The sequence below is a fragment of the Chiloscyllium punctatum genome, chromosome 25 (genome assembly GCF_047496795.1).
Source record: "Chiloscyllium punctatum isolate Juve2018m chromosome 25, sChiPun1.3, whole genome shotgun sequence".
NCBI lineage: Eukaryota > Metazoa > Chordata > Chondrichthyes > Orectolobiformes > Hemiscylliidae > Chiloscyllium > Chiloscyllium punctatum.
This window is the reverse complement of record NC_092763.1, coordinates 26,176,115-26,201,565: the sequence shown is the minus strand read 5'-3', so window position 1 is coordinate 26,201,565 and position 25,451 is coordinate 26,176,115. Positions and strand designations below refer to the sequence as shown.

Sequence of the window (25,451 nt, the reverse complement as noted above, 5' to 3'; positions counted from 1 at the left end):
GATGGTGAGTAAGTTTTGCTGCATTTGTGGACAGCGTGAATGTCGTTTTGATGTGGGTTAGAAATGGTTCACGCTTGACTTGAGTGCAATAAGCACCAGTCCCTGTGGTGTGATAGGGTCTTTGTCACAGTAAAGAAGGAATTTATAGGAGACAGATCTGGGGCGAGTCACAGACTCTGTACTGATATAGATCACATGCATGCAAATTACAAGTACTTGCAGGAATGCAATAAATTTCATTCTGGTTGCTGAGCAAGACTTTTTTCTAGTTAGACCAGAAAGGTGGAGATCTTAGAGATCACTTTTGTTTTAACTTAAAGAAATTCCAAACAACAAATCTCAGCATAAAGCTGAAAAAAGATAAAATAACAAATATCCCAGTTCCTGGCATCCACATATATCCCTGGCATGTTTGTATTTACATGTGTGGTGTGTATCGCTAGCTTGTTTGCTAATACAGGACCTGCAGCTCAGAATCAAAGCTGGATAATCCTGTTTCAAGTGAGAGTATAATTTTATCTGATTGATCAAAGTCTTGTTTACATTTGACTTTCACTGACTGTGCAAACAATTTTTATTGACTTTTTTTTTACTTCTTCACCTATTTCCTCCCCCTCTCATCCACAACCTCTCACCGTCTCGCCTCCCCTCACACTTTCAGCTCACCTACATGATGTCCTCCACCTACAACTATGCTGTCCTGAAGTTTATGAGCCGGGATGATTGCTGCACGAAATTCTAACTGGAAGCACAGACTGCGATCATCACTGCCACTCTACAACTCCTGTCTGTCTGTCTCTCTCTCTCTGTCTGTCTCTCTCTCTCTCTCCCTCTCTCTCCCTCTCTGTGTGTGTGTGTGTCTGTCTCTTTCTCTTCCCTAACCCGCTCCCCTCCCTACTCTACTGCACAATATTTTCTCCAGGAAAAGTTGCTGACTGGCTTCACCTTCCTTAAGCACATCGGTTTCCCAATAACAGCCTCTCCTCACTGCACACGGATCCTGAGCTCAACGTGTAACCTCCATGTCAACTGAAATAAATTGTGACATTGCGTAAAGAGTTCAAGTGTCAATGCGAGGGAAGCTCTTTAACTGTAGAATTTAAGATTAAATAAGCTCAAGTATTCTGACTGACATATGATGAGAAGCCAAGAAATTCAAGGCTTGAAATTTTGTTTTCTTTTAAAAAGAATGTTTTGCAAGTAGTTTGCCTTCTACTTACCTGCTATAATGTGTGCTCTTAGCTTACACTCTTTTCATATGTATTTTCACTGGATGTGAAAATAAAAAGGTTGGAGTCTGACTGGACCAGGATAATGTACATTCCTGTTTCTGTCCATTTTCTAATGATCATTCTGCAGGCCAGTAGGCTGGGTCGCCTCCTCTGCACCATAACAATTCTATGATTCTCTGAAGAGAATCCTGTGGCATTCACTATTCCTGCAGCCCAGGGGCTGGGTGGTTTGATTTGGGGGAAGAGTTTGTGGTCGATATTATGTCACTCTGGTTTTGAGAGTGAAATTGAGTTCAATGAGGCCACTCGGAGGGTGCTTTACCCTGTATCTAACCCTGTGCTGTTCCTATTGTGGATGTGTTTGATGGGGATACTGCAGAGGAAGCTTTACTCTATAGCTAATGCCATGCCGTATCTGTCCTGGCGATATTTCATGGAGACAGTAAAAGTGGGAGCATTACTTTCTGTTTAGCAGTATCAAGGAAGCTTTGTTTTCATTTTAAAAGAGTAGAGGGAACTTTACTCTGTATCTAACCTGTGCTGTCAATGTCCTGGGAGTGTTTGGTGGGCACTGTGTTGAGGGTGCTTTACTTTCAGTTTAAAAGAGTAGAGGGATCTTCTGTCTATATCTAACCCTGTGCTCTACCAGTCCTGCGATGAACTGTCCTGAGTCATATTTTGCATCTCTGTTATAGTCATTGATCACATTGTACCTGACCACAAGTGGCAGAGCAAATTCCAGTCTGGTTGTTTTCATTAATAGTTGCATCTATTAATGGAGGTTATTGAAGGAAACCTCCAAGAAATACACTGGCTTAATAGTTCAATAGAAAAAGTAGTAGCTGAGGTTTTTCTATATGAACCTTGCCGTGTGTCTCACTGAGGAAATGGGGTTACAGCTTTTGAGTTTTGCGTGCCCAGTGTTGGGTCAATGGCTGGATTCGAATCTTTCTCTCAGGGTTTGAGATTGTGCAGCCTGGGCCGGGTTTATGTATAGAAGCACAAACCCTCTCTCTTCTGATCTCCCTCAGGCCCTTATACATTAACATACCCATTGGAGCAGATTATGTTGATGGAGCTTGGCAGGAAAAGGTGCAAATTGCACATGGCCCTTCCTTGCTTTTCAGATTGTAAAATATAGTGGACCCCTCATCATCTCGTGTGTGTGTGTGTGTGTGTGTGTGTGTGTGTGTACGTGCGCGCCATCTATGGAACTCAGTCCTGCAGATTCAGTGTTTTTGAAGAGACTCCAGCCCCAGTTGGAGGTGGATGTAGCCTTGAACTGTACGCATCTGTGGAGATGTCAGGAAGAAAAGCTGGATTTGTGTCTCCCCATAAGTGTTTGCATGCTGCCTGTGTTTTGTGAAGATGTTGGTTTCCCTGTGTCTGTCTTTGTCTCTTGTTTCTGATTTTGTCTATCTGCATCGGAGTCTCTTGTGTGTGTCTCTCCCACACTTTTTCCTTACTCATCTGCGTACGAGAGTGGGAGATGTCAAAACCCTTTCTCCTCCATCTGCACACCTGTCTTTTTTTTTAGATAAACTTCCTCCTCTGTTTGACGGCCAACTGGGCTTACGTTAAGGAAGCGAACAAAATGAAACGGTGTGAAGAGTTGCGGCTGATGGAAAACCAGGAGCTTCGTCAGCTGGACACCCGCCAATAATCGGCCGTGCAGTTTGAATTTTCATTAAAGATTGTGTTCCTATTAAAGTTGGCCATTTCCAGGCTTCTGTTGTTCAACAGTGGCAATCTGCACCTTGGCAAACAGGAAATACCAGCTCCCATTGTGAGGTTGGCTACACAGCAATCCAAGCCATTTTCATTCTGCAGAAACTAGTCCTGCTGTGGATACCTTGGTGATCTGCTGCAGATTAAAATACTGTGTGTTGAGGAAAATAAAGGAAGAGTTGCATTTATGTTAGTGCAAAGCTTCACTGCTAATGAAGTATAATTACTCTTTATTGTAGGAAACATAGTTAAAAATCACACAACAATAGGTTATAGTCCAACAGCTTTATTTGGAAGCACTAGCTTTTGGAGCACTGCTCCTTCATCAGGTAGTTGTGAAATAGGATCCTAAAACACAGAATTTATAGCAAAAGATTACAGTGTCATGTAAACTTGAACAAACTTAGACCTGCAATGCAGACTACGCTGAAAGACTTTGCCGCCAACACCACTTGCAAACTCCTCCTCCTCCACATGTAGGAAACATGGCTGCCAATTTGTGCACGGCAAACTCATACAGGCAGGTGAATTCTGATTGAAATTCTGCACCCAATTCTAGAATAAATATTGATCAGGGGAGTTCTTGCTTTACGAGTGGTGCCCAATGACCATCATTTAAGCCCATCTGAGAAAGCAAACATAGATCCAAATTCAGCTCTCTTCAGAAAGATGAAGCCTCCTGTATTCTATCAGTGTGGCATTGTGACAACCTAGGTTCTGTACTCAGTGGTTTAGTGTGGGACTTGGGCCCCAAAACCTTCTGACTGAATGCCATACAGTGAAGAACATACAAATAACGTGTGTTCACTCCACTGTGCTACATCTACTCTGTAACTTAGGCCTGGAGAGAATAGAGGGAGTTCTTGGTAACTTTAATGTTAACTGTTACCTGATTTAGAGTCATAGAGATGTACAGCATAGAAACAGACCCTTTGGTCCAACTTGTCCAGGCCGACCAGATATCCCAACCCAATCTAGTCCTACCTGCCAACACCCGGCCCATATCCCTCCAAATCCTTCTATTCATATACCCATCCAGATGCCTTTTAAATGTTGCAATTGTACCAGCCTCCACCACTTCCTCTGGCAGCTCATTCCACACACATACAACCCTCTGTGTGAAAATGTTGCTCCTTAGGTCTCCTTTATATCTTTCCCCTCTCACCATAAACCTATGCCGTCTTGTTCTGGACTCCCCCCACCCCAGGAAAAAGACTTTGTCTATTTACCCTATCCATGCCCGTCATGATTCTATAAACCTCTGTAGGGTCACCCTTCAGCCTCTGACACTCCAGGGAAAACAGCCCCAGCCTGTTTAGCCTCTCCCTATAGCTCAAATCCTCCAAGCCTGGCAACATCCTTGTAAATCTTTTCTGAACCCTTTCAAGTTTCACAACATCATCCCGATAGGAAGGAGACCAGAATTGCACGCAATATTCCAACAGTGGCCTAACCAATGTCCTGTACAGCTGCAACATAACCTCCCAACTCTTCTACTCAATACTCTGACCAATAAAGGAAAGCATACCAAATGCTGTCTTCACTATCCTATCCACCTGCAACTCCACTTTCAAGGAGCTATGAACCTGCACTCTAAGGTCTCTGTTCAGCAACACTCTGTATGACCTTAGTATATAAGTCCTGCTAAGATTTGCTTTTCCAAAATGCAGCACCTTGCATTTATCTAAATTAAACTCCATCTGCCACTTCTCAGCCCATTGGCCCATTTATTTCTTTAGTTTTCTACTTAAGCAACACTTTCATAGAATAAAACTTGGGTTCAAAGTAGGAAAAGAAACAAAGTTTTTTTTGTACCTAGGTATCTTTGCACTTAAGTTGGCGCTGTGTTTGGTGGCATTATACACTTTCCGCTTAACTTCAGTACTCGTGTACATGTGCCAATAAAATAAATCTAAATTAACTTGTCATCCCATGAGGAATTGCAAAACATCAAGGTATGTAAACTTTATATGTTTAGCACCTCTGGCCTCTGAAGAAATGACTGTAATTCCTATGTGCACAGCAGGTTTTATTATAAACCTTTAAAATTTCTAATCCATGTTTCTTGCTCCGGCTTCCTAATCTTTCTTTTTTTTTGTTTATTTGCTGAATCCACGCCTCCGCTCAACCAGTGGAGGAGAATGAGCATTAGCTGTAAACAGGCAAGCATTATCGAGCACATGATTGAACACTGTACAAATGCTACGCAGGAGAATAATGAGGTACTGTTGGGAAGGAGCAGAGTGAAGGAAAATGTAGTTTAAAAATCAACATTGGGCACTGCTTGAGCCATGTCAGATATTGAGGAGAAGGAAGGCAGCAGACTGAGAATAGCTGAGGGAAGTTAACTCAGAGGGAGATGAGCAGAGCAGCTAAGATTTGGAGAATCTGAATTGAAGCCAGAAGGGAAGTAAGAAAGGGAAATTGTTAGTTGGACACACTAGGCCTGATTCTCATTAGCTTCTTAGTTTCTGGCATATGACTTATCGAGAGCAATGTGAGTGTGTGTTACAGGAGGTGAACCCCACTTTGCCTCCACTTCAGTGAACTCACCCTCGCCGGCCCTCATCATCCCCCTCCGATCTAACCTAACCTCCCATCACCCCTCTCCACCTGACCGAGTGCCCATCAGCCTGCTACCCACCCAACCTTCCCGTGTCACCCCTCACCACCTCCATCACCTCCATCACCCTTGTCCATCAAACCTAACACCCAACCTCCTCCCTACCTAATCTCCACACAACCTAATCCATCAACGCTATGTCCAACACTCCCTCCCCATCCAACCTAGCACCCAGCACCCTACTCCATTTAACCTAGCAACCATCAAACTCCTCCTGCCCCCTGGCACCCAGCTTGCCCTCCTGCCATACATCAATCTCTTTTCCCCCCCCCCCCCCCGCCTCTCACCCAGCCTGCTCTCCATCAACCTCCCCTCACCCCCACCCAGCCTGCCCTCCATTAACCTTGGGTGAGTGGGCAAATCAGTGGCAAATGCAATATAATTTTGATAAATGTGAGGTTATTCACTTTGGCAGCAAAAGCAAGAAGGCAGATTACTACCTGAATGGCTGTACATTGAGAAAGGAGTGTGTGCAGTGGGACCTGGGTGTCCTTGTGCACCAGTTGCTGAAGGTAAGCACGCAGGTACAGCCGGTGGTAAAGAAGGCAAATGATCTGTTGGCCTTCATTGTGAGAGGTTTCGAGTCCAGGAGCCAGGATGTGTTGTTGCAGTTATACAGGGCCTTGATGAGGCCACACCTAGAAAGTGTGTGCAGTCTTGGTCTCCTTTTCTCAGGGAGGATGTTCTTACTCTCGGAGGAGTGCAGCAAAGGTATACTGTGTTGATTCCAGGATTGTTTTCACTGGAATTCAAGGTAAAAACAATGACTGCAGATGCTGAAAACCAAATACTGGATTAGTGGTGCTGGAAGAGCACAGCAGTTCAGGCAGTTGGATGCTACCTGAACTGCTGTGCTCTTCCAGCACCACTAATCCTAGTTCACTGGAATTCAGCCGAGTGTGGGGGATCTCATAGAGACTTAAAATTTGAACAGGAGTAGATAGGGTCGATACAGGGAAGATGTTCCTGATGATGGGTACATCCAGAACTAGGGGTCACAGTCTGAAAATTCAGGGTGGACCATTTAGGATGGGTATGAGGAGACTTTTATTTTCACTCAGTGGAATCAGATTAGATTAGATTACTTAGTGTGGAAACAAGTCCACACCGACCTGCCGAAGGGCAACCCACCCAGACCCATTCCCCTACAACAACCCCTTCACCTAACACTCTGGGCAATTTTAGCATAGCCAATTCACCTTACCTGCACATATTTGGACTGTGGGAGGAAACCGGAGCACCCGGAGGAAACCCACGCAGACAGGGGGAGAATGTGCAAACTCCACACAGTCAGTCGCCTGAGGCGGGAATTGAACCCGGGTCTCTGGCGCTGTGAGGCAGCAGTGCTAACCACTGTGCCACCCCCTTTTTTTTTACCACCAGAAGTAGTTGATGACAAAACATTTAATGTATCAAAGAGACAGCTAGATAAGAAGGTTATTGAGTTAGACGATCAGCCATGATTGTGATGAATGGCAGAGCAGGCTTGAAGGGCTGAAAGGCCTCCTTCTGAGCCTACTTTCTATGTTTTTCACACCACCCAGACGGCCCTCCATCAGCTTCCACACACCCCCGCCACCCAGACTGCCCTCTATCATCCTCCACATTATCTCCATCCCCCCACTGCCTTCCATCAACCTCCACACCCTTGCCACCCAGCCTGCCCTCCACCCAGCCCTGCCCTCCATCAACAGCCAACCCCCTAGCCTCTCCCACCACCCAGACTGCCCTCCATCAACAACCAACCCCCAAGCATTTCCCACCACCCAGCCCTGCCCTCCATCAACAACCAACCTCCAAGCCTCTCCCACCACCTAAACTGCCCTCCATCAACAGCCAGCCCCTAAGCCTCTCCCACCACCTAGACTACCCTCTATCAACAACCAACCCCCAAGTCTCTCCCACCACCCAGCCCTGCCCTCCATCTCTCCATTATCACCTTCTCTCATCCTGCCCACAGCAGCCCTCAATTACCCTACCCCTCTCACTTCAGCAAATTTTGCAAACACGCAGCAGGTGGCACAGCATCTGTGCAGAAAACACAGTTGAGGTTGTATGGTGATGGCCGTTTGTCAGTGCTCTTGTCCAGGAGATTAAGTGAAGTGGCTGCTAGAAACCCCACAAGGACATTAACAATCTCGATGAAGATACTACATTTGCAGACGATACAAAGATAGGCAGAGGGACAGGTAACATTGAGGAGGTGGGGGGCTGCAGAAGGATCTGGACAGGTTAGGAGAGTACGCAAAGAAGTGGCAGCTGGAGTACAACGTGTGAAGTCATATCCTTTGGTAGGAAGAGTAGAGCTATGGACAGTTTTCTAACTAGGGTGAAAATTCAGAAATCTGAAGTGCAAAGAGTGGGAGTTCTAATCCAGGTTTCCATCAAGGTAGACTTGCAGGTTGAGTCGGTAGTTAAGGCAAATACAATGATGGCATTTATTTTGAGAGGACTTGAATATAAAACCAGGGAGGTACTCCTGAGGATCTATAAGGCTCTGGTTAGACCACATTTGGAGTATTGTGCACAGTTTGGGACCCCATATCTCAGGAAGGATGCTCAGAGGAGGTTCACAAAACTGTTCCCAGGAATGAAAACCTTAACATATGAGGAATGTTTAAGGACTCTGGGTCTATAGCCAAAGGATGAGGTGGGAGAGGGGATCTAATAGAAACATACAAAATATTGAATGACCTAGACAGAGTGGATGTTGGGAAGATGTTTCCATTGGTGGGAAAGACTAGGACCCGAGTTCACAGCCGTAGAGTAAAGGGAAGACCTTTGAGAATAGAGATAAGGACAAACCTCTTCAGCCAGAGTGTGGTGAATCTATGGAATTCATAGAACATAGAACATAGAAGAATACAGCGCAGTACAGGCCCTTCGGCCCTCGATGTTGCGCTGATCAAAGCCCACCTAACCTACACTAACCCACTATCCTCCGTATACCTATCCAATGCCCGCTTAAATACCCATAAAGAGGGAGAGTCCACCACTGCTACTGGCAGGGCATTCCATGAACTTACGACTCGCTGAGTGAAGAACCTACCCCTAACATCAGTCCTATATCTACCCCCCCTTAATTTAAAGCTATGCCCCCTTGTAATAGCTGACTCTATACGTGGAAAAAGGTTCTCACTGTCAACCCAAATTCACTGCCACAGAAGGCTGGGGAGGCCAGGTCATTGAGCATATTTAAGACTGAGCTAGATAGGTTCTTGGGGAGAAAGTGGGAGTATAGGTTTGAGAACCCTATCAGCCATGACTGAATTGTGGAGTCGAGTCAATGGGCTGAATGGCCTAATTTCTGCTCCTATGTCTTGTGGTCTTAAGAGAGTGAAATAGGCCATTCCGCCTACAGTCGAATCTGCTCTCATTTAATGAGATGATGACAGATCGGAATCTTCAATTCCACTTTTCTGCCTTTTCTCCATGTACTTTTAAAAAAGTTTTAACCTGTTGAGAGGTATTATTACACATCTTTAGAGTAGGTGCGACTTGAACCTGGGCGCCTCAGTCCACAAGTAGGGGCACTAGCACTGCACCATTACAGCCTCTAAGGCCATACCCATAACCTATTTTTAAATCATGCTGTTCAGAGATGCTATGACCTACTGCTGAAACAGGTGGGACTTGAACCCAGTGCTCTAAACCTTGAGATAGGCACACTATCACTGCATCACAAGAGTTCCCTAAGGCCATACCCCTGGGTCTGGTCACAACCCTGTGTTCCAAAAAGCATCCTTCCACCACCACTCTGTCTCCTATGACTGAAGCAGTTCTATATCCATGTAGACAACATTGACTGCTTTTCCCTCATCAATTATCTTGGCCACCTCCTCAAAAGACTCTATCAAGTTAGTGAGGCATAACCTCCCCTGCACAAAACCATGCTGTTTATTGCTAATCAATTCATTTGTTTCTAAATGTATGTGGACCGTGTCCCTGGGAAACTTTTCCAATAATTTCCCAACCACGGATGTGATTTCCAGCATTACCTCTGTTACCCTTAAACAATTGGACAACATTGGATTTTTAAAAAATGTCTGTCAATGCTCCAGCAATTTGTTCTCTTGCCTCCCTCAATATTCTGTAATCTTTAAGACAATTTTCTGATTCAGTGTGTGGATGTACCTACTGGAGAAGGTGCAAAACTTGACCTACTCTTGGGAAATAAGGCAGGGCAGGTGACTGAGGTGTCAGTCGGGGAGCACTTTGGGGCCAGCGACCATAATTCTATTAGTTTTAATTGGTAGGATAGACCAGATCTAAAAGTTGAAGTGCTAAATTGGAGAAAGGCCAATTTTGACGGTATTAGGCAAGAACTTTCGAAAGCTGATTTGAGGCAGATGTTCGCAGGTAAAGGGATGGCTGGAAAATGGGAAGCCTTCAGAAATGAGATAACAAGAATCCAGAGAAAGTATATGCCTGTTAGGGTGAAAGGGAAGGCTGGTAGGTATAGGGAATGCTGGATGACTAAAGAAATTGAGGGTTTGGTTAAGAAAAAGAAGGAAGCATATGTCAGGTATAGATTGGAGAGATCAAGTGAATCCTTCAAAGAGTATAAAGAAAGTAGGAGTATACTTAAGAGGAAAATCAGGAGGGCAAAAAGGGGACATGAGATAGCATTGGCAAATAGAATTAAGGAAAATCCAAAGGGTTTTTGCAAATACATTAAGGACAAAAGGGTAACGAGGGAGAGAATAGGGCCCCTCAAAGATCAGCAAGGCGGTCTTTGTGTGGAGCCACAGAAAATGGGGGAGATACTAAATGAATATCTTGCATCAGTATTTACTGTGGAAAAGGAGATGGAAGATATAGACTGTAGGGAAATAGATGGTGACATCTTTCAAAATGTTCAGATTACAGAGGAGGAAGTGATGGATGTCTTGAAACGGTTAAAGGTGAATAAATCCCCAGGACCTGATCAGGTGTACCCTAGAACTCTGTGGGAAACTAGAGAAGTGATTGTTGGGCCTCTTGCTGAGATATTTGTATCATCGATAGTCACAGGTGAGGTGCCAGAAGACTGGACTTTGGCAAAAGTGTTGCCACTGTTTAAGAAGGGCGGTAAAGTCAAGCCAGGGAACTATAGACCGGTGAGCCTGACCTCAGTGGTGGGAAAGTTGTTGGAGGGAATCCTGAGGGACAGGATGTACATGTATTTGGAAAGACAAGGACTGATTCGGGATAGTCAACATGGCTTTGTGCATGGGAAATCATGTCTCACAAACTTGATTGAGTTTTTTGAAGAAGTAACAAAGAAGATTGATGAGGGCAGAGCAGTAGATGTGATCTATATGGACTTCAGTAAGGCATTCAACAAGGTTCCCCATGGGAGACTGATTAGTAAGGTTAGATCTCATGGAATACAGGGAGAACTAACCATTTGGATACAGAACTGACTCAAAGGTAGAAGACAGAGGGTGGTGGTGGAGGGTTGTTTTTCAGACTGGAGGCCTGTGACCAGTGGAGTGCCACAAGGATCGGTGCTGGGTCCTCTACTTTTTGTCATTTACATAAATGATTTGGATGCGAGCATAAGAGGTACAGTTAGTAAGTTTGCAGATGACACCAAAATTGGAGGTATAGTGGACAGTAAAGAGGGTTACCTCAGATTACAACAGGATCTGGACCAGATGGGCCAGTGGGCTGAGAAGTGGCAGATGGAGTTTAATTCAGATAAATGTGAACTGCTGCATTTTGGGAAACCAAATCTTAGCAGGACTTATACACTGAATGGTAAGGTCCTAGGGAGTGTTGCTGAACAAAGAGACTTTGGAGTGCAGGTTTATAGCGCCTTGAAAGTTGTGTCGCAGGTAGATAGGATAGTGAAGAAGGCGTTTGGTATGCTTTCCTTTATTGGTCAGAATATTGAGTACAGGAGTTGGGAGGTCATGTTGCGGCTGTACAGGACATTGGTTAGGCCACTATTGGAATATTGCGTGCAATTCTGGTCTCCTTTCTATCGGAAAGATGTTGTGAAACTTGAAAGGGTTCAGAAAAGATTTACAAGGATGTTGCCAGGGTTGGAGGATCTGAGCTACAGGGAGAGGCTGAACAGGCTGGGGCTGTTTTCCTTGGAGCATCGGAAGCTGAGGGGTGGCCTTATAGAAGTTTGCAAAATTATAAGGGGCAGGGATAGGATAAATAGACAAAGTCTTTTCCCTGGGGTTGGGGAGTCCAGAACTAGAGGGCATAGGTTTAGGGTGAGAGGGGAAAGATATAAAAGAGACCTCAGGGGCAACTTTTTCACGCAGAGTGTGGTACGTGTATGGAATGAGCTACCAGAGGAAGTGGTGGAGGCTGGTACAATTGCAACATTTAAGAGGCATTTGGATGGATATGTGAATAGGAAGGGTTTGGAGGGATATCGGCCGGGTGCTGGCAGGTGGGACTAGATTGGGTTGGGATATCTGGTCGGCATGGTCTGTTTCCATGCTGTACATCTCTATGACTCTATGAGATTTCATCAGGCCCCAGGGTCTTATCTACCTTGACATTTTTTAAGATGCACAATACCTCTTCCTTTTTAATAGCAACTTGATTGGTCCTTATAAATTCTGCCCCAATGAAACCTTTAGCATGAAGTGAGTCCCAGTCAATATAGGGGAAGTTGAAATCACCCACAACAACCCTGCTGTTCTTATATCTTTCCAAGATCTGACCACAGAGAGGAGAGACTATCTCCAGCTGGCAGTTGGGCAGCGTAAGGTATACCCCCAGCATTGTGATTTCACCTTTCCTATTCCTGAGTTCTACCCATATTGCCTCTCTGCATGAATCCTCTGATGTATCTTCCCTATGTACAGCTGTGAGATACTCCTTTACCAGTAATTGAACTTGCCCACCCCTTTAACATTCCCTTCTATCACACCCGAAACATCTCAATCCTGGGACATTCAGCTGCCAGTCCTGTCCCTCTTTCAGGGCTGACAATGTGTTGCTGGAAAAGCGCAGCAGGTCAGGCAGCATCCAAGGAGCAGGAGAATCAATGTTTTGGGCATGAGCCTGATGCCCGAAACATCGATTCTCCTGCTCCTTGGATGCTGCCTGACCTGCTGCGCTTTTCCAGCAATACATTTTCAGCTCTGATCTCCAGCATCTGCAGTCCTCACTTTCTCCTGTCCCTCTTTCAGCCAAGTTGGAACAAAGGCTGACTCTATTTAACCTATTTTTCTAATCAACGTGTTCAACAATGTCCTTTGGCCCACTTAACATGATACAAATGGCAGAAATAATTTAAATAGTTTGCAGCTAAAGTCATAACTCAGCTGACAAGTTCACTTATCCAGCTCGCTGGGGCAGAATTGGGGAAGGATTTGGACCCATAGCAACTACTTCTCATTGGCAAGAGAATAAAGAGGTAAGGACAAGATGTTTGTAAACCAATAGGGGGATAGGGCAGGATCATAGATTCCCCATAGTGAGAGAGGAGGCCATTCAGCCCATGTTGATCCTGCGAAGAGCATCCCACCCAGACCAACACCCTCACCCTCTCCCTTTAACCCTGCATTTCCCATAACTAATCTTCCTACCCTGCACATCGTTGGACTGTGGGAGGAAACCAGAACACCCTGAGAAAACCCACGCAGACACAGGGAGAATGTGCAAAGTCCACACACACAGTCACCTAGGTCCTGGTGCTGAGAGGCCACAGTGCTAACCATGTACCATCGGAGGGCTGGAGGACAACTACTGACTGGGGAAAAGTGCAAAGCTTCCAAGCTGTTCTGAAAGGTGTGTGGTACAATATTTTCCCTTTTTTCCATCAAGTCAGGACTCCCTGACACCAGGAACAACCAGTCCCTGAGGTTGACGCCTTCCATTTCTCATTCTTCTGCCCTTCGCCCCCCTCCTCTCTGCCCTCTGCAGTCAACACATCATCTCCCAGGGCCGGTCTCTCCACTAGTTCTCCGTTCACACCACAGCATGTTCAGCTTTCACTGTCTTTCTTGCTGTGAGTCTGCTCAGTAGAAATTCACAAGACGAGCATCTGTGTTAGGTAAGTTACTTGAGAAGATTCTGAGATAAGGTATACGGTGCATTTGGAAAGACAGGGTTTGATTTGGAGTAGTCAGCATGGCTTGTGCATGGGAGATCATGCCTCACAAATTTGTTACAGTTCTTTGAAGTGACTAGGAAGGTTGATGTGGTCTTTATGGATTTCAGTAAGGCCTTTGATAAAGTTCCACAAGGTAGGCTGCTCTGGAAAGCTAAGTTCCATGGAATCCAGGGGGACCTGGCAATTTGGTACACAATTGGCTTGATATTAGGAAGCAGAGGGTAATAGTGGAAGGATGCTTATTGGACTGGAGGCCTGTGACGAGTTGAGTGCCTCAAGCATTGGTGCTGGGCCCATGCTGTTTCGGTGATTATTGGGTGAGAATTTACAGGGGGTGATTTGTAAGTTTGCAGATGGCTCTAAAATAGGTGATATCGTGGACAGTGAGAAAGGTTATCAGAAATTGCAGCAGGACTTTGATCCGCTGAGGATGTGGGCTGAGAAATGGCAAATGGAATTTAATGTAGATAAGTGTGAGGTCTTGCATTTGGAAAGTCAAATCAAGGTCAGAGTTTCGTGGTGAATGGTAGGTCCTTAAGGAGAGTAGTGGAACAGATGGACCTTGGAGTTCGGGTAAACGGTTCTCTTAAAGTGGAGTCACAGGTAGACAGGACAGTGAAGAAGGCTTTGACACACTGGCCTTCATTAGTCAGGGCATGGACTAGTCTGGGCTGAAGGGCCTGTCTCCATGCTTAGGACTCTATGACTCTATAGACATTGCTTAAAGAACCTATACTGAGATGTTGAGACACAGCTGTGGAGCAAGTGATTGTGAACTAGTGCCTCCTGTATCAGAGGGGAGGTCGTTACCACTGCACTACAAGAATCATCTTAAATATCATATTGTCTTACAGGAATTGACTGCAGGGCAAGTCCAAACAATTCGTATATTATGAATTAACCCGCATGTCATTCATAATTCACAAAACAAAACCCTCAGCAGGTTTTACAGACAGAGCGGTATGTCAAACAAGATCAAACAGGCACCATCACTGTCAATTTTAATAGTGAGTAATTCCTCCCAGGTAATCCACCTGCAAAATCAGCTCAATAATTCAGGAATTCTGGAAATTCCCAGCCAACAAGACTGAATCAATTATTCACAGCAAGTTTGTGGAGATGGTTAGAGTCAAGTGGCAGAATGGACAATTTTTTTTTTAAATTACATGAATAATTTCAGCTCGACAACATTTCATCTGCTTCAATTTTGCATCAACCCCAACTTATTTTCATCTCTCTCTCTCTCTGTCTTTGTGCAGAGTTTAACATTTCCTGATGTTTGTTGGTTTTAATGCTACAGACTTCCTGCAAGTGTCAGACTAGAGAACCACCAAACTGCTCAGTGGCATCCAGTTTCTAAAGGATTGTCTGTTCACACTGGGGCTCTGCCCTCAGGTCATAGTCTCTCCTACTAGTGGAAGCATCTTTTCCATTTCCATTCTATCCAGGCTTCTCTGTATTCTATAAGGTTCAATGAGATCAACTCCCCCACCGCAATTCTTCTAAATTCCATAAACAGACCCTGAGTCCTCAATTACTCCTCATACAATAAAGCCTTTCATCTCCAATATCATTCTTGTGAACATCCTCTGACTGCCCCCAAAGCCAACACATCCAATCTGACCAGAAACCTCATATAGCCTCAGCAGTATATCTCTGCTCTGTATTATAGCCCTCTTATTGCATTTGCCTTCCTAACTGTCAACTTTACCTGCATGTCAACCTTAAGAGAATCCTAAAATCAGACTCTCAAATCTCGTTGTGCTTCAGATTTTTGAAGCCTTTCTCCATCCAAAATGTGGTCTGCACGTCTATTCTTCCCACCGAAGTACATAATTGCACACCTTCCCACAATGCATTCCATCTGCCACTTCTTTGTGAGCTTTCAAAGTCTTTGTGCAGTCTCCCCACTTCCTCAACACTATCTGTCCCTCCACCTCCCTTTGTTTCATCTGCAAATTTAGCAACAATATCCTCAATTCCTGAATTCTATCATATATGGCCACTACCCCAACAGGTTCCATCACTTTAAGCTCACTAATCAAGTCTGCCTCATGTACCACAAGATGCTCCAAAAAAACGTTTTGTGGACATTCCAGAAAGTGTTTTTTTGGGATCCATTACCAACATGATTTTCCCAGTTGCTGCATATTGAAGCCAATATGATCATTGTAACAGTGTCTTTATTACCTCCTGATTTATTTTCTGTCCCATATCCGGATTACCTCTGGGAGCCCTGTATATTACTCCCATTGGGGTCTTTTCTCCTTTGCGGTTCCTCAATTGTAATCACACAGATTCTACGCCTTCCAACTCTATTTCACTTCTTACTCATGCATTGTTTGAAAGAAATGAAATTAAATCAACTTTGCTCCTCTATCCATCTGCCTGTCCTTTTGAAAGGATGTATATCCTTGAATATTTAGTTCCCAGTCCTGAATCCCTAGCAGCCACATTGCTGTGATACCCACAACATTGTACCTACCACTTTGAATCTCTGGTATAAGCTTATTTACCTTGCTTCATATCCTGCATGCATTTAGGTACAATATCCTCAGTCCTGCATTAACTGCCCCCTTCTCATGTTGTCTCCTTATCTGCTGTACCTGAGGTTAGATTCCTGACCCTTATCCTCTGTCTTATTACTTGTTCTGGAAGCTTTAATAACCTCTGCTGAACACTCCACTCCACCTTTTTTTTCATAATTTTCTAAAAGTTAGAAACACTGCAGCCATTAACTCATGACCTGATTTCCATTGCTGTCCATCATCTCTAAAGTTCATTGTGGAATTGTGACACTGTTCGGGAGAAAGTAGCCTATTCAGTTAGAACCACATCCACCAACTTCAGCAACCACTCCCTTCTCCACTGATGTAGAGTAGCAGCAGTGTATCTAGAAGATGCACTGCAGCAACTCACCAAGCTCATTTGATTGCACTTTCCAAACCTGAAAACGTTGCCACCAAGTTGGGCAAGGGCATCAGATGAGAAGAGATCAGAAAAGCCAACCTCTCCCTTCTGAGCTCCTCAGCATCCTGGTTCCTTCAGTAGGCCAAAATCCTGGAATTCCCTCCCTAATGGTGTTAGGGGTCTACCTACAGCACTGCCTACCTACACCACTTTCTCAGGGCAACTTGGATTTACTGATCAATACTGGTCCAGGCAACTTTGAAAAGCAAGAAGAAGTATTTTTGTTGTATTTCTGTGATACTCCTGTTAGCGCGGATGAAATGATATCAGTCCGAGCCCAGAGTGCAGTTCAACAATCGGTAACGTTTATTGATACAGTAACACCGGCGGAGACCAACCGAGGTCCGAATCTCAGCTGTTCTGCTGTTCCCGTGCACTGCTACACATTATATACCTTTCTTTGTCAGGATGTGAGGATTTTGAGTATGAATGGGATGATAGTTCCCCGTCATCGCTGGAGTAGGTGGGTTTCCTGCCTTCCCAGGAGAGTTGCAGTGTACACACAACAGGGTGCTAATTGGATTATGTAAACGGGTCTGGGTACTATCTGCTTGTCTCTCTCTGTGAGGGCTGGGGGCTAGCACCCCCCTTTGTTCCCTTGGGGTGCTGGTGTGTATTAGTCTGTTCGTTACTGTCTGGTGGATGCCTGTCCTTTGTGTCAGGATGGTTCTGTATTGATGAATATGGGTGTGTTTCAGTCAGTCTCTTGACTTGATTAGGAGATTGGTTTCCATATTAATTAGCTCCGGAGTTTCGGTCTATGAGTCATGGTTAGTGTCTGGCCTAGTGTGGATTTGATCTGTCCTCTGGCTCCCATCTCCCGGTCACGTGGGGGTGGACCGGCAGCTGCTGAGTTCTGTGGGTTTAAGCTGCGGCTGCCGTTTAAAACACAAAATGAATTCCTATAGTTTTACCGATGTAGGCATAGTCCCGTGGCAAATGCGGGGCGGCTCTGATGCCCGCTTGCACCCCTAACAATCTCACAATAAGCTTGTAGCAAAATTAATATGTGCGGAGTTGGCTGCATTGTCTGCCTCACTATTTCATAAATTCCAAACACTGATTGTTCTGCTCTCTCTGAGAAGATTCTGGGGAACATAACAAGCCTGAGCCAGGCTGACAATCCAGGAACAGTGCTGTGGGAATGCTGCACTATCAGTTACTATCTTTTGAGATGGGATATTAACCTTTTCCCTTATCTATGACCATGGTCCCAGGATCGAATAGGATAGATACGGAGATATCTCCTTTGGTGAAGGATTCCAGGAAAAAGAGAACGTTGTCATGATTTTAGAGCTGAGATTGTCATAAATGAACTGACTTACTCCCTCAAAGAGTATCTGGAAATCTCTCCTGTATAAGGTTTTAGACACTGGCAATCAAGTGGAGCTTTTAAGACTGGGACTGAGACAATTTAACTGCCCAAGGGATATGAAAATAAATTGGAATATAATCTCAGAGCAATGATTCAAGCAAAACAAGGAGAGTTCTGTCCTGCTCCTTTATCCACCAACAACACTGAAAGTTGGGGTGGTACAGGCTCAGTGGTTAGCACTGCTGCCTCACAGCACCAGGGTCCAAGGTTCACTTCCCACCTTGGGCGACTGTCTGTGTGGAGTTTGAACATTCTCCCCGTGTCTGCGTGGGTTTCCTCCCACAGTCCAAAGGTTAGGTGAAATTGGCCATGCTAAATTGCCCATAGTGTTAGGTGCATTAGTCAGAGGGAAATGGGACTGGGTGGGTTACTCTTCGGAGGGTCGGTGTGGACTTGTTGGGCCAAAGGGCCTGTTTCCACACCGTAGGGAATCAAATCTTATTTATCTGGTTATTGTTATGTTGCTTGCTGTCTGTGGGAGTTGGCTGTTTTCAAACTAGTGACCATGTTTCCTACATAACAGCTGTGATTGATTCAAATGTACAGTGCATCTCTCCAATCCAGCAGCTCTGGGACTGGCTAAACGGGGAGTTTACCGAATGTCATGTGTTCGGGCCAACACGGGAGTGTATAAATCATTCCTTTTTCTACTCCCACCCCCTTCTACTATCCTGAAGGCACTGACAGGAAGTCACTGCTTGTTGCACTGGAAAATGCTTACTCCTCCAAATACTGAACTCTGTATTTATACGGCTGCAACGCATCTTGGAACATCTTGAGGCCACAGAAGGTGCTAGAGAAATGCAAATAATTTCTCCTTTGTGGCTGTAATTTTGTTTTGCATCAGTAGGGTGAGCTGCAGACGCATATTGCTGAATTGTCAGCTCCGACTGACCAGAGAACAGCATTCCAAGGGAACACAAGCTACCCGACAAACACCATGCCTTTCCTATGACAACATACTGCCCTACCCTGACCAAGCGAGGAATGTACCCAGGATCATGGTCCCAGAATATAATAGGATAGATACAGAGCAATCTCCTTTGGTGAGAGATTCCAGGGGAAACAAAACAGAATGTAGTCTTGATTTTTGAGTTGTTCTGGTCATATGTGAACTTTCATGCTCACTCCAAAAGTATCTGGAAATCTCTCCTTCCATAAGGCCTTGAAATCAATTGGAGCCTTTAAGACTGGGATTGCGACAGTTTAGCTGCCTAAGGGTGGACCAACATTGCTACCTTCATCAGCTCGGCCACAGCAGCGGGACAGATGCTAGGGCTGGCCCGTGTACACACGGAAGCTGCACACATCCCCCTGCTGAGAGCAGGCTGCTGCCAGCGATTGTAAACTCCGCTTTTTATCTCAAAACAGGTCCAGTCGGCTACTCCGGAACAGCAGAGGGGAAAAGGGGGCGACAGAGAAAGGACAATCACGATTTGAAGTTTCGCGACTTATACTCACAAAATTGATTGCATCTTCAGAGGTTCGCTGGATCTCATATGACTTTGGTCAATGCCAGACCCCACAGAGCTGACAACATAATTCAGCATTTACACTGGCACAGTACTGAGGGAGTGCTGCACTGCCATAGGATCAGTACTGAGGGAGTGCCACACTGTCAGAGGGTCAGTACTGAGGGAGTGCTGCACTGTTAGAGAATCAGTACTGAGGGAGTGCTGCACTGCCATAGGATCAGTACTGTGGGAGTGCCACACTGTCAGAGGGTCAGTACTGAGGGAGTGCTGCACTGCCATAGGATCAGTACTGTGGGAGTGCCACACTGTCAGAGGGTCAGTACTGAGGGAGTGCTGCACTGCCATAGGATCAGTACTGAGGGAGTGCCACACTGTCAGAGAGTCAGTACTGAAGGAGTGCCACACTGTCAGAGGGACATTACTGAGGGAGTGCTGCACTGTCAGAGGGTCAGTACTGAGGGAGTGCTGCACTGTCAGAGAGTGTGCTACATTGTGAAAAAGTTTTCACTCATGGGGCAATCTCAAACAAGGGGACATAGTTACAGAACACGGGACATGCACTTGAAACTCACATATGAAGGAACCTCATCCCCCAGCAGGTCGTGAATGCCTGGAATACTGTACCACAGAGAGTTGTGGAGCTAGATCACTGAAATTACTTAAAGTAGAGACAGATAGATTTTTCAAAAACAAGGGAGCTACAGGCTCTGATGCTTGGGTATGAAACAAATGTTGTAGCCTAGGGCAAATCAGCCATGATCAGGGCAGGCATGGAGTGGGCTGAATGATCCACTGTTGCTCCATTTCTTATGTTCTTATGCTCTAAACTTCGAAAGGGAATTGAAGAAATACTGGAGAAGGTAAAATAAATGGTGGGCTTTGCTAAGAATAGGAGATATAAGTCAAATGGGATTGCTTTTCCAACAAACCAGCAACAGCAAAATAGGTAGAATGGCCTCTGATATACCCATCTAGGATTATGTGAGAGCAGAACTCTTCCTCTAGTAATACTGAGAGATTCTCCGCCATTGCATGGATTGTGAAGCTGATATTATTTTCGTTCACGTTTCACTCACTAACATTTGTTTGTCGGAGTGCAACGTTGAATCTTCTGAAGTGGAATTTTCCTTTCATCTCCAAGTATTCCCAGTGCGGCTGAATTCCTCATAAATTTACATCATGCGCTTGTTCCGTTTTGAAACTGTTGCTGAACAGAAAGGATCAAAGCCATCCCCGGGGGTGGGGGGGGTAATTCACTGCTTAGCTCCAATTAAACCTGTCAACCAAACCCTGGCTAATTTAACCCAACTGGGGAAGCAACAGGAACCACTTCATTCAGTCAATGCGCCTCATCTTGGTCACCCTCCCCCACTTAATCCCTGTAGCAATGCAACTTGTTTAGATAATGAATGTATTATTGTTTTGAAAGCCACAATGGAATCTGCCTTCAGCAAACTCTCAGGCAGTGCATTCCAGAACCGAATCAGTGTCTGCTAGATATTGATTTTTCTATGTCGTCAATGCTTCTTTTGCCAATCGCGTTGTCTTGATCCCCACTTGCTTGTTCTCAATAATTTAGCCTAGAATAGTTGACAGATCGAACCTGCCTTTTACATGCTTAAGACTTGCCAAGGTGCTTCATGACTCATGAAGTACTCTATTGAAGTGCAGTAACTGTTGAAGTCTTAAAATGCAATGGCCAATTTGTACAAACTAAGTTCCAATGAATGACAAGATGATAATGCCACCGTGGGCGGCACGGTGGCACAGTGGTTAGCACTGCTGCCTCACAGCGCCGGAGATCCGGGTTCAATTCCCGCCTCAGGCGACTGACTGTGTGGAGTTTGCACGTTCTCCCCGTGTCTGCGTGGGTTTCCTCCGGGTGCTCCGGTTTCCTCCCACACTCCAAAGATGTGCAGGTCAGGTGAAGTGGCCATGCTAAATTGCCTGTAGTGTTAGGAAAGGGGTAGATGTAGATCTAGATGTAGATGTAGGGGTATGGGTGGGTTACGCTTCGGCAGGGCGGTGTGGACTTGTTGGGCCGAAGGGCCTGTTTCCACACTGTAAGTAATCTAAAAAAAACAAAAAAATCTTCTCGTTGTGATGTTGACTGAAAGATCAGTATTGGACAAAACACTCTGAATAAAGTCATGCAAACAGAAATGGCTGGAAAAGCTTAGCAAGTCTAGCAGCATCTGTGCAGAGAAACACTGGATGAGTTCCCTGCTCTTCATTGAAGAGTACCAAGGGATTTTTTTTTAAAATCCACTTGAGTGGTCAAATAGTTTCAGAATTGCTTTAACATATCTGATAGATAAGACCTCTAGCAGTGCTGAGCTCCCTCAGTACTGCTCTAGAGTGTCAGCTAAGATTTTAAGCTCAAGCATCTGGAGTGGGCAAATCTGTCCCTGAAAATCCTCAAAAATAATGAGGAAAATCCTATCATGGCAATGACTAATAAAAAAAAACGAGGAGGAGGAGGGGCTGCAAGGGGGACAGAGTAATTTCAAACCTTGCAGCAATGGAGTACTGGCTATCTGGGAACCAGACTCCCACTTAGGAATGCAAAAGTTCAGGAGCTACTACATGGCAAAAAAAACCAAAGAGTAGCCTCTGAAAAGCTCAAGAGAAACCTTTGGAACAATTTTGATCTGGTCCCCCTTTCTGAGTCAGAGTTCTACTCAATAAAGCAGGGATGAGGCTGAGGACTGGGGATAGGTTAAAGTAAAAATAAAGCACTGCAGATGCTGAGAATCTGAAATAAAAACAGTGTAGTACACACATTGACAGAGGATATATTGACTGTGACCAGCACTTAATAATGTGTTGCTGGAAAAGTGCAGCAGCATCAAAGGAACAGGAGAATTGACATTTCGGGCATAAGCCCTTCTTCAGGACGAGGCGGGAGTAACTATGACTCTCTTTCTTGACCTGGTCAAGGAAGCATAGTTGCCGACTGTGATGTTTTCACGTATTTTTGGCGCAGTGTGTGTCGTGCCTCCCCGCTGGCCCTGCCAGTAAGCCCAGCAATCCTGGATGTTGGGTGACCAAACGACCAGAAAAAGTACGAGACGGCTATGGTCTAGACTGACCAGCTTTCAAAAAACCAGTATGTGTTGTCCATATTCAATGGAGCAGTCTGGCTGGGAAGCGTCCCAGAAAAACAACCTCCCCGCAGTCTCGTCCACAACCGCGAGCTGTGATAAGTCATTAGGTTGTAAATGTGTAAAACCCACAACAAGGTCCATCTCGGTCCAGACCGAGACAGCGACCTTGAAACGCTACCTCCTGCCTTACATGGAGCTGAGACCGGTCACCCCTCTCAGGGAGCCGGCTCACCCTGTAACGGATGACAAAGATAACGTAAGGGCTGCTCACCCTGCAGTTGAGATAAGCATTCCCACCCAAACCTTCTACAGCAACAGTTATCAAGATATAACGCAGGGCACAGACATGAATAAGGCAATAAATGAGACTGGTGAGGAAACAACTGATGTAACTGCCTTCATGAAAGGAGTCATTATCAAGCCAGTATGCAATAGGACATCTGTCTCAGAGGTAATCATCCACTATCCCATCATCAAGCTGTTCTGCAAGGACTGTGATACCCTCTTCCCCACGGTGAGCCTGTTTAAGATCCATGTGACTAAAGTGCACAGAATAAAGAACATCCGAACAAGAGGTTCACGCTGCAATAAGGCAGGAGCATATCACTTAATAGCCTGCCATTATCCAAAATGCAAAGGAATGAAACAACCTCCAACTGAGGACTTTGCATGCAGCATGTGTGACCAATGGTTTTCAACACAATCAGGCCTTGGTCAACACGAGAGGCACAGGCACCCGGTTCCACGAAACGAGAAACGCCTCAAACCGGCACCCCAAGTCAAGGGCAAACCTGGGAGAAGTGACCACATATGGTCACAGGAGGAGGTGGCACACCTGAGGGAATTAGAAGTGACATTTGCAGGATGCAAATTAAGAAACAAATCCATCGGTAGAATCCTGAAAACCAAAACACCAAAGCAAATCTCAGACAAGCGCAGGCTCCTGGCAAACACCCCGACGGAGGTCAAGAACACTAGCGAACCAACGACAGGTATAGACTCGCACGATTCGGAGGCAGAGAGTGTCCAGGAAAATTCCGACGACGAAGCCCAGTGCCACAGAGCCAGCCGAAAAACACCGGCTTCGATCCCTAAACATCGGGACGTAGATGACCAGCTAACACAAGCTGAGGAGCTCTTGAGCGCGAGGAATGACCCGGACACGCTTGCCCTCGGAATCAGACAAGTGGACAGTATTACTGACCTACTAATGAGAAGTAGGAAAAGACAGAACAAACACAAGAGGCCCCAAAAAGATCGGGCCAAGAAAGACAAAAGGCCTGGTAGCAATACCGGAGCCAAAAACTGGTGGGCAGCACATAAGGCGCTGTTTAGAGCAACACAGCTGCTTTACAACTCCAACCGGTGTCAACCAACTCGTGAAATCATGGGGGCGCCAACCTCTTCCGCTTGTCCTCTATCAAAAGAGGAATTGGCGACATGTTTCCGTGAGAAACTGTCAGTACCAAATAAGAAATCAAACATAAATAAGTATGCCCCATACACTGGCAAAGTCGATGACGGGTCTTTGATGAAACCCATAGAGGTAGAGGAGGTTGAAGCGGCCATCAAGGGAATAGACGAGAACAGTGCCGGTGGATCAGGCGGCCTGAAACTGCAGGACATAAGAACACTCCACGAGCAAGAGTGGAGAAGAAGGGCTTATGCCTATGTCGTTTCTCCTGTTCCTTTGATTCTGCCTGGCCTGCTGCACTTTTCCAGCAACACATTTTTCAGCTCTGATCTCCAGCATCTGCAGTCCTCACCTTCTCCTAATTGACTGTGACCAGTGTGGTACAGAAACTGATAATGTCTAGGCTCTAGTTGCAGACACTGTAGTAGAGACAATGAAATTTGGCAGTGCAGACACTGACTGTGGACAGTAAGAAGTGACAGTGGAAGCAGACAGTGTGATATGACACCAGAAGTGGACAGTGCAGACAATGGCTGTGAACAATGCGAGACAGACACTAGCTGTGGTAATGTCAAACACGATATCCTTGACTCCAAAACATTTATCACAACTCTGACCTATATCCTTTGTCAATAATGTCTAGCTGCTATCTCATAAATACAGCCGTCACTCAAATTCTCAACCTTCAGTTGAGACCTATCCTTTGATCTGTATCCATGTGAACTACATTCTTTCCTGCAGCTGTCCTGACTTGCAGCAAGTTAAAATGAGTTTGTGTCTCATGGATACATTTTATGGAGGTAATCTCTGACTAGGACTGTTAATTGCAATTATATAAGCAGTGTTGTTCACTACCCAATTAGCACACAGGATTAGCCAGTGTTGGCTTTAAGTAATAACATGACACATTGGAAACCTTGCAGGCAATGCGTAGCTAAATGTGATGATGCTCCGCAGAGAAATGTTTGTGAGACATTAGCTGCCACCCAGATTGCACAATACTTCCATATCACAAAATATGTGAACAAATCATCAAGGACAAGCCAGCATACCTGATTCTGAATTAGTCAGGAAAAATGACAGCACCATCCTGATGTGGAACTAGAGTGGAGAAGAAGGGCTTATGCCTATGTCGATTCTCCTGTTCCTTTGATGCTGCCTGGCCGGCTGCTTCAGTGTAAAGGTTAAGATCCTGGAATTCCCTTCCTAATAGCTGTAGATGAGGACAATGAGGACTGCAGCAATTCAAGAAGGCAACTTACCATCACCCCCTTCAGGTTAATTAGAGATGGACAATAAATGCTGGCCCATCCAGTGATGCCTACATCCCCCAAATGAATAAAACAAAAACATTTGAGTTTCTGCTTGAGATTTCCATTCTACTCTCCTCCTACTTTCTCTGCACTTCCAGGAGCAGGCATTAGTTATGTTGTGATCCTGCTTAAGTTTGTATTAGAACATA

General features: G+C 45.2%; 1 protein-coding gene across 1 annotated transcript in view; it reads left to right on the top strand.

Annotated features, from left to right (window-relative positions):
* The window catches only part of LOC140495775 (proteolipid protein DM alpha), a 45,455-nt gene extending 44,136 nt beyond the window's left edge, over nucleotides 1-1,319 (top strand). Inside the window, exon 7 of the mRNA XM_072594865.1 lies at nucleotides 662-1,319. Within this exon, the coding sequence (XP_072450966.1) occupies nucleotides 662-742 (81 nt within the window). The 3' untranslated portion in view covers nucleotides 743-1,319. The remainder of the gene's footprint in view (nucleotides 1-661) is intronic.
* Nucleotides 1,320-25,451: the final 24,132 nt, after the last annotated feature.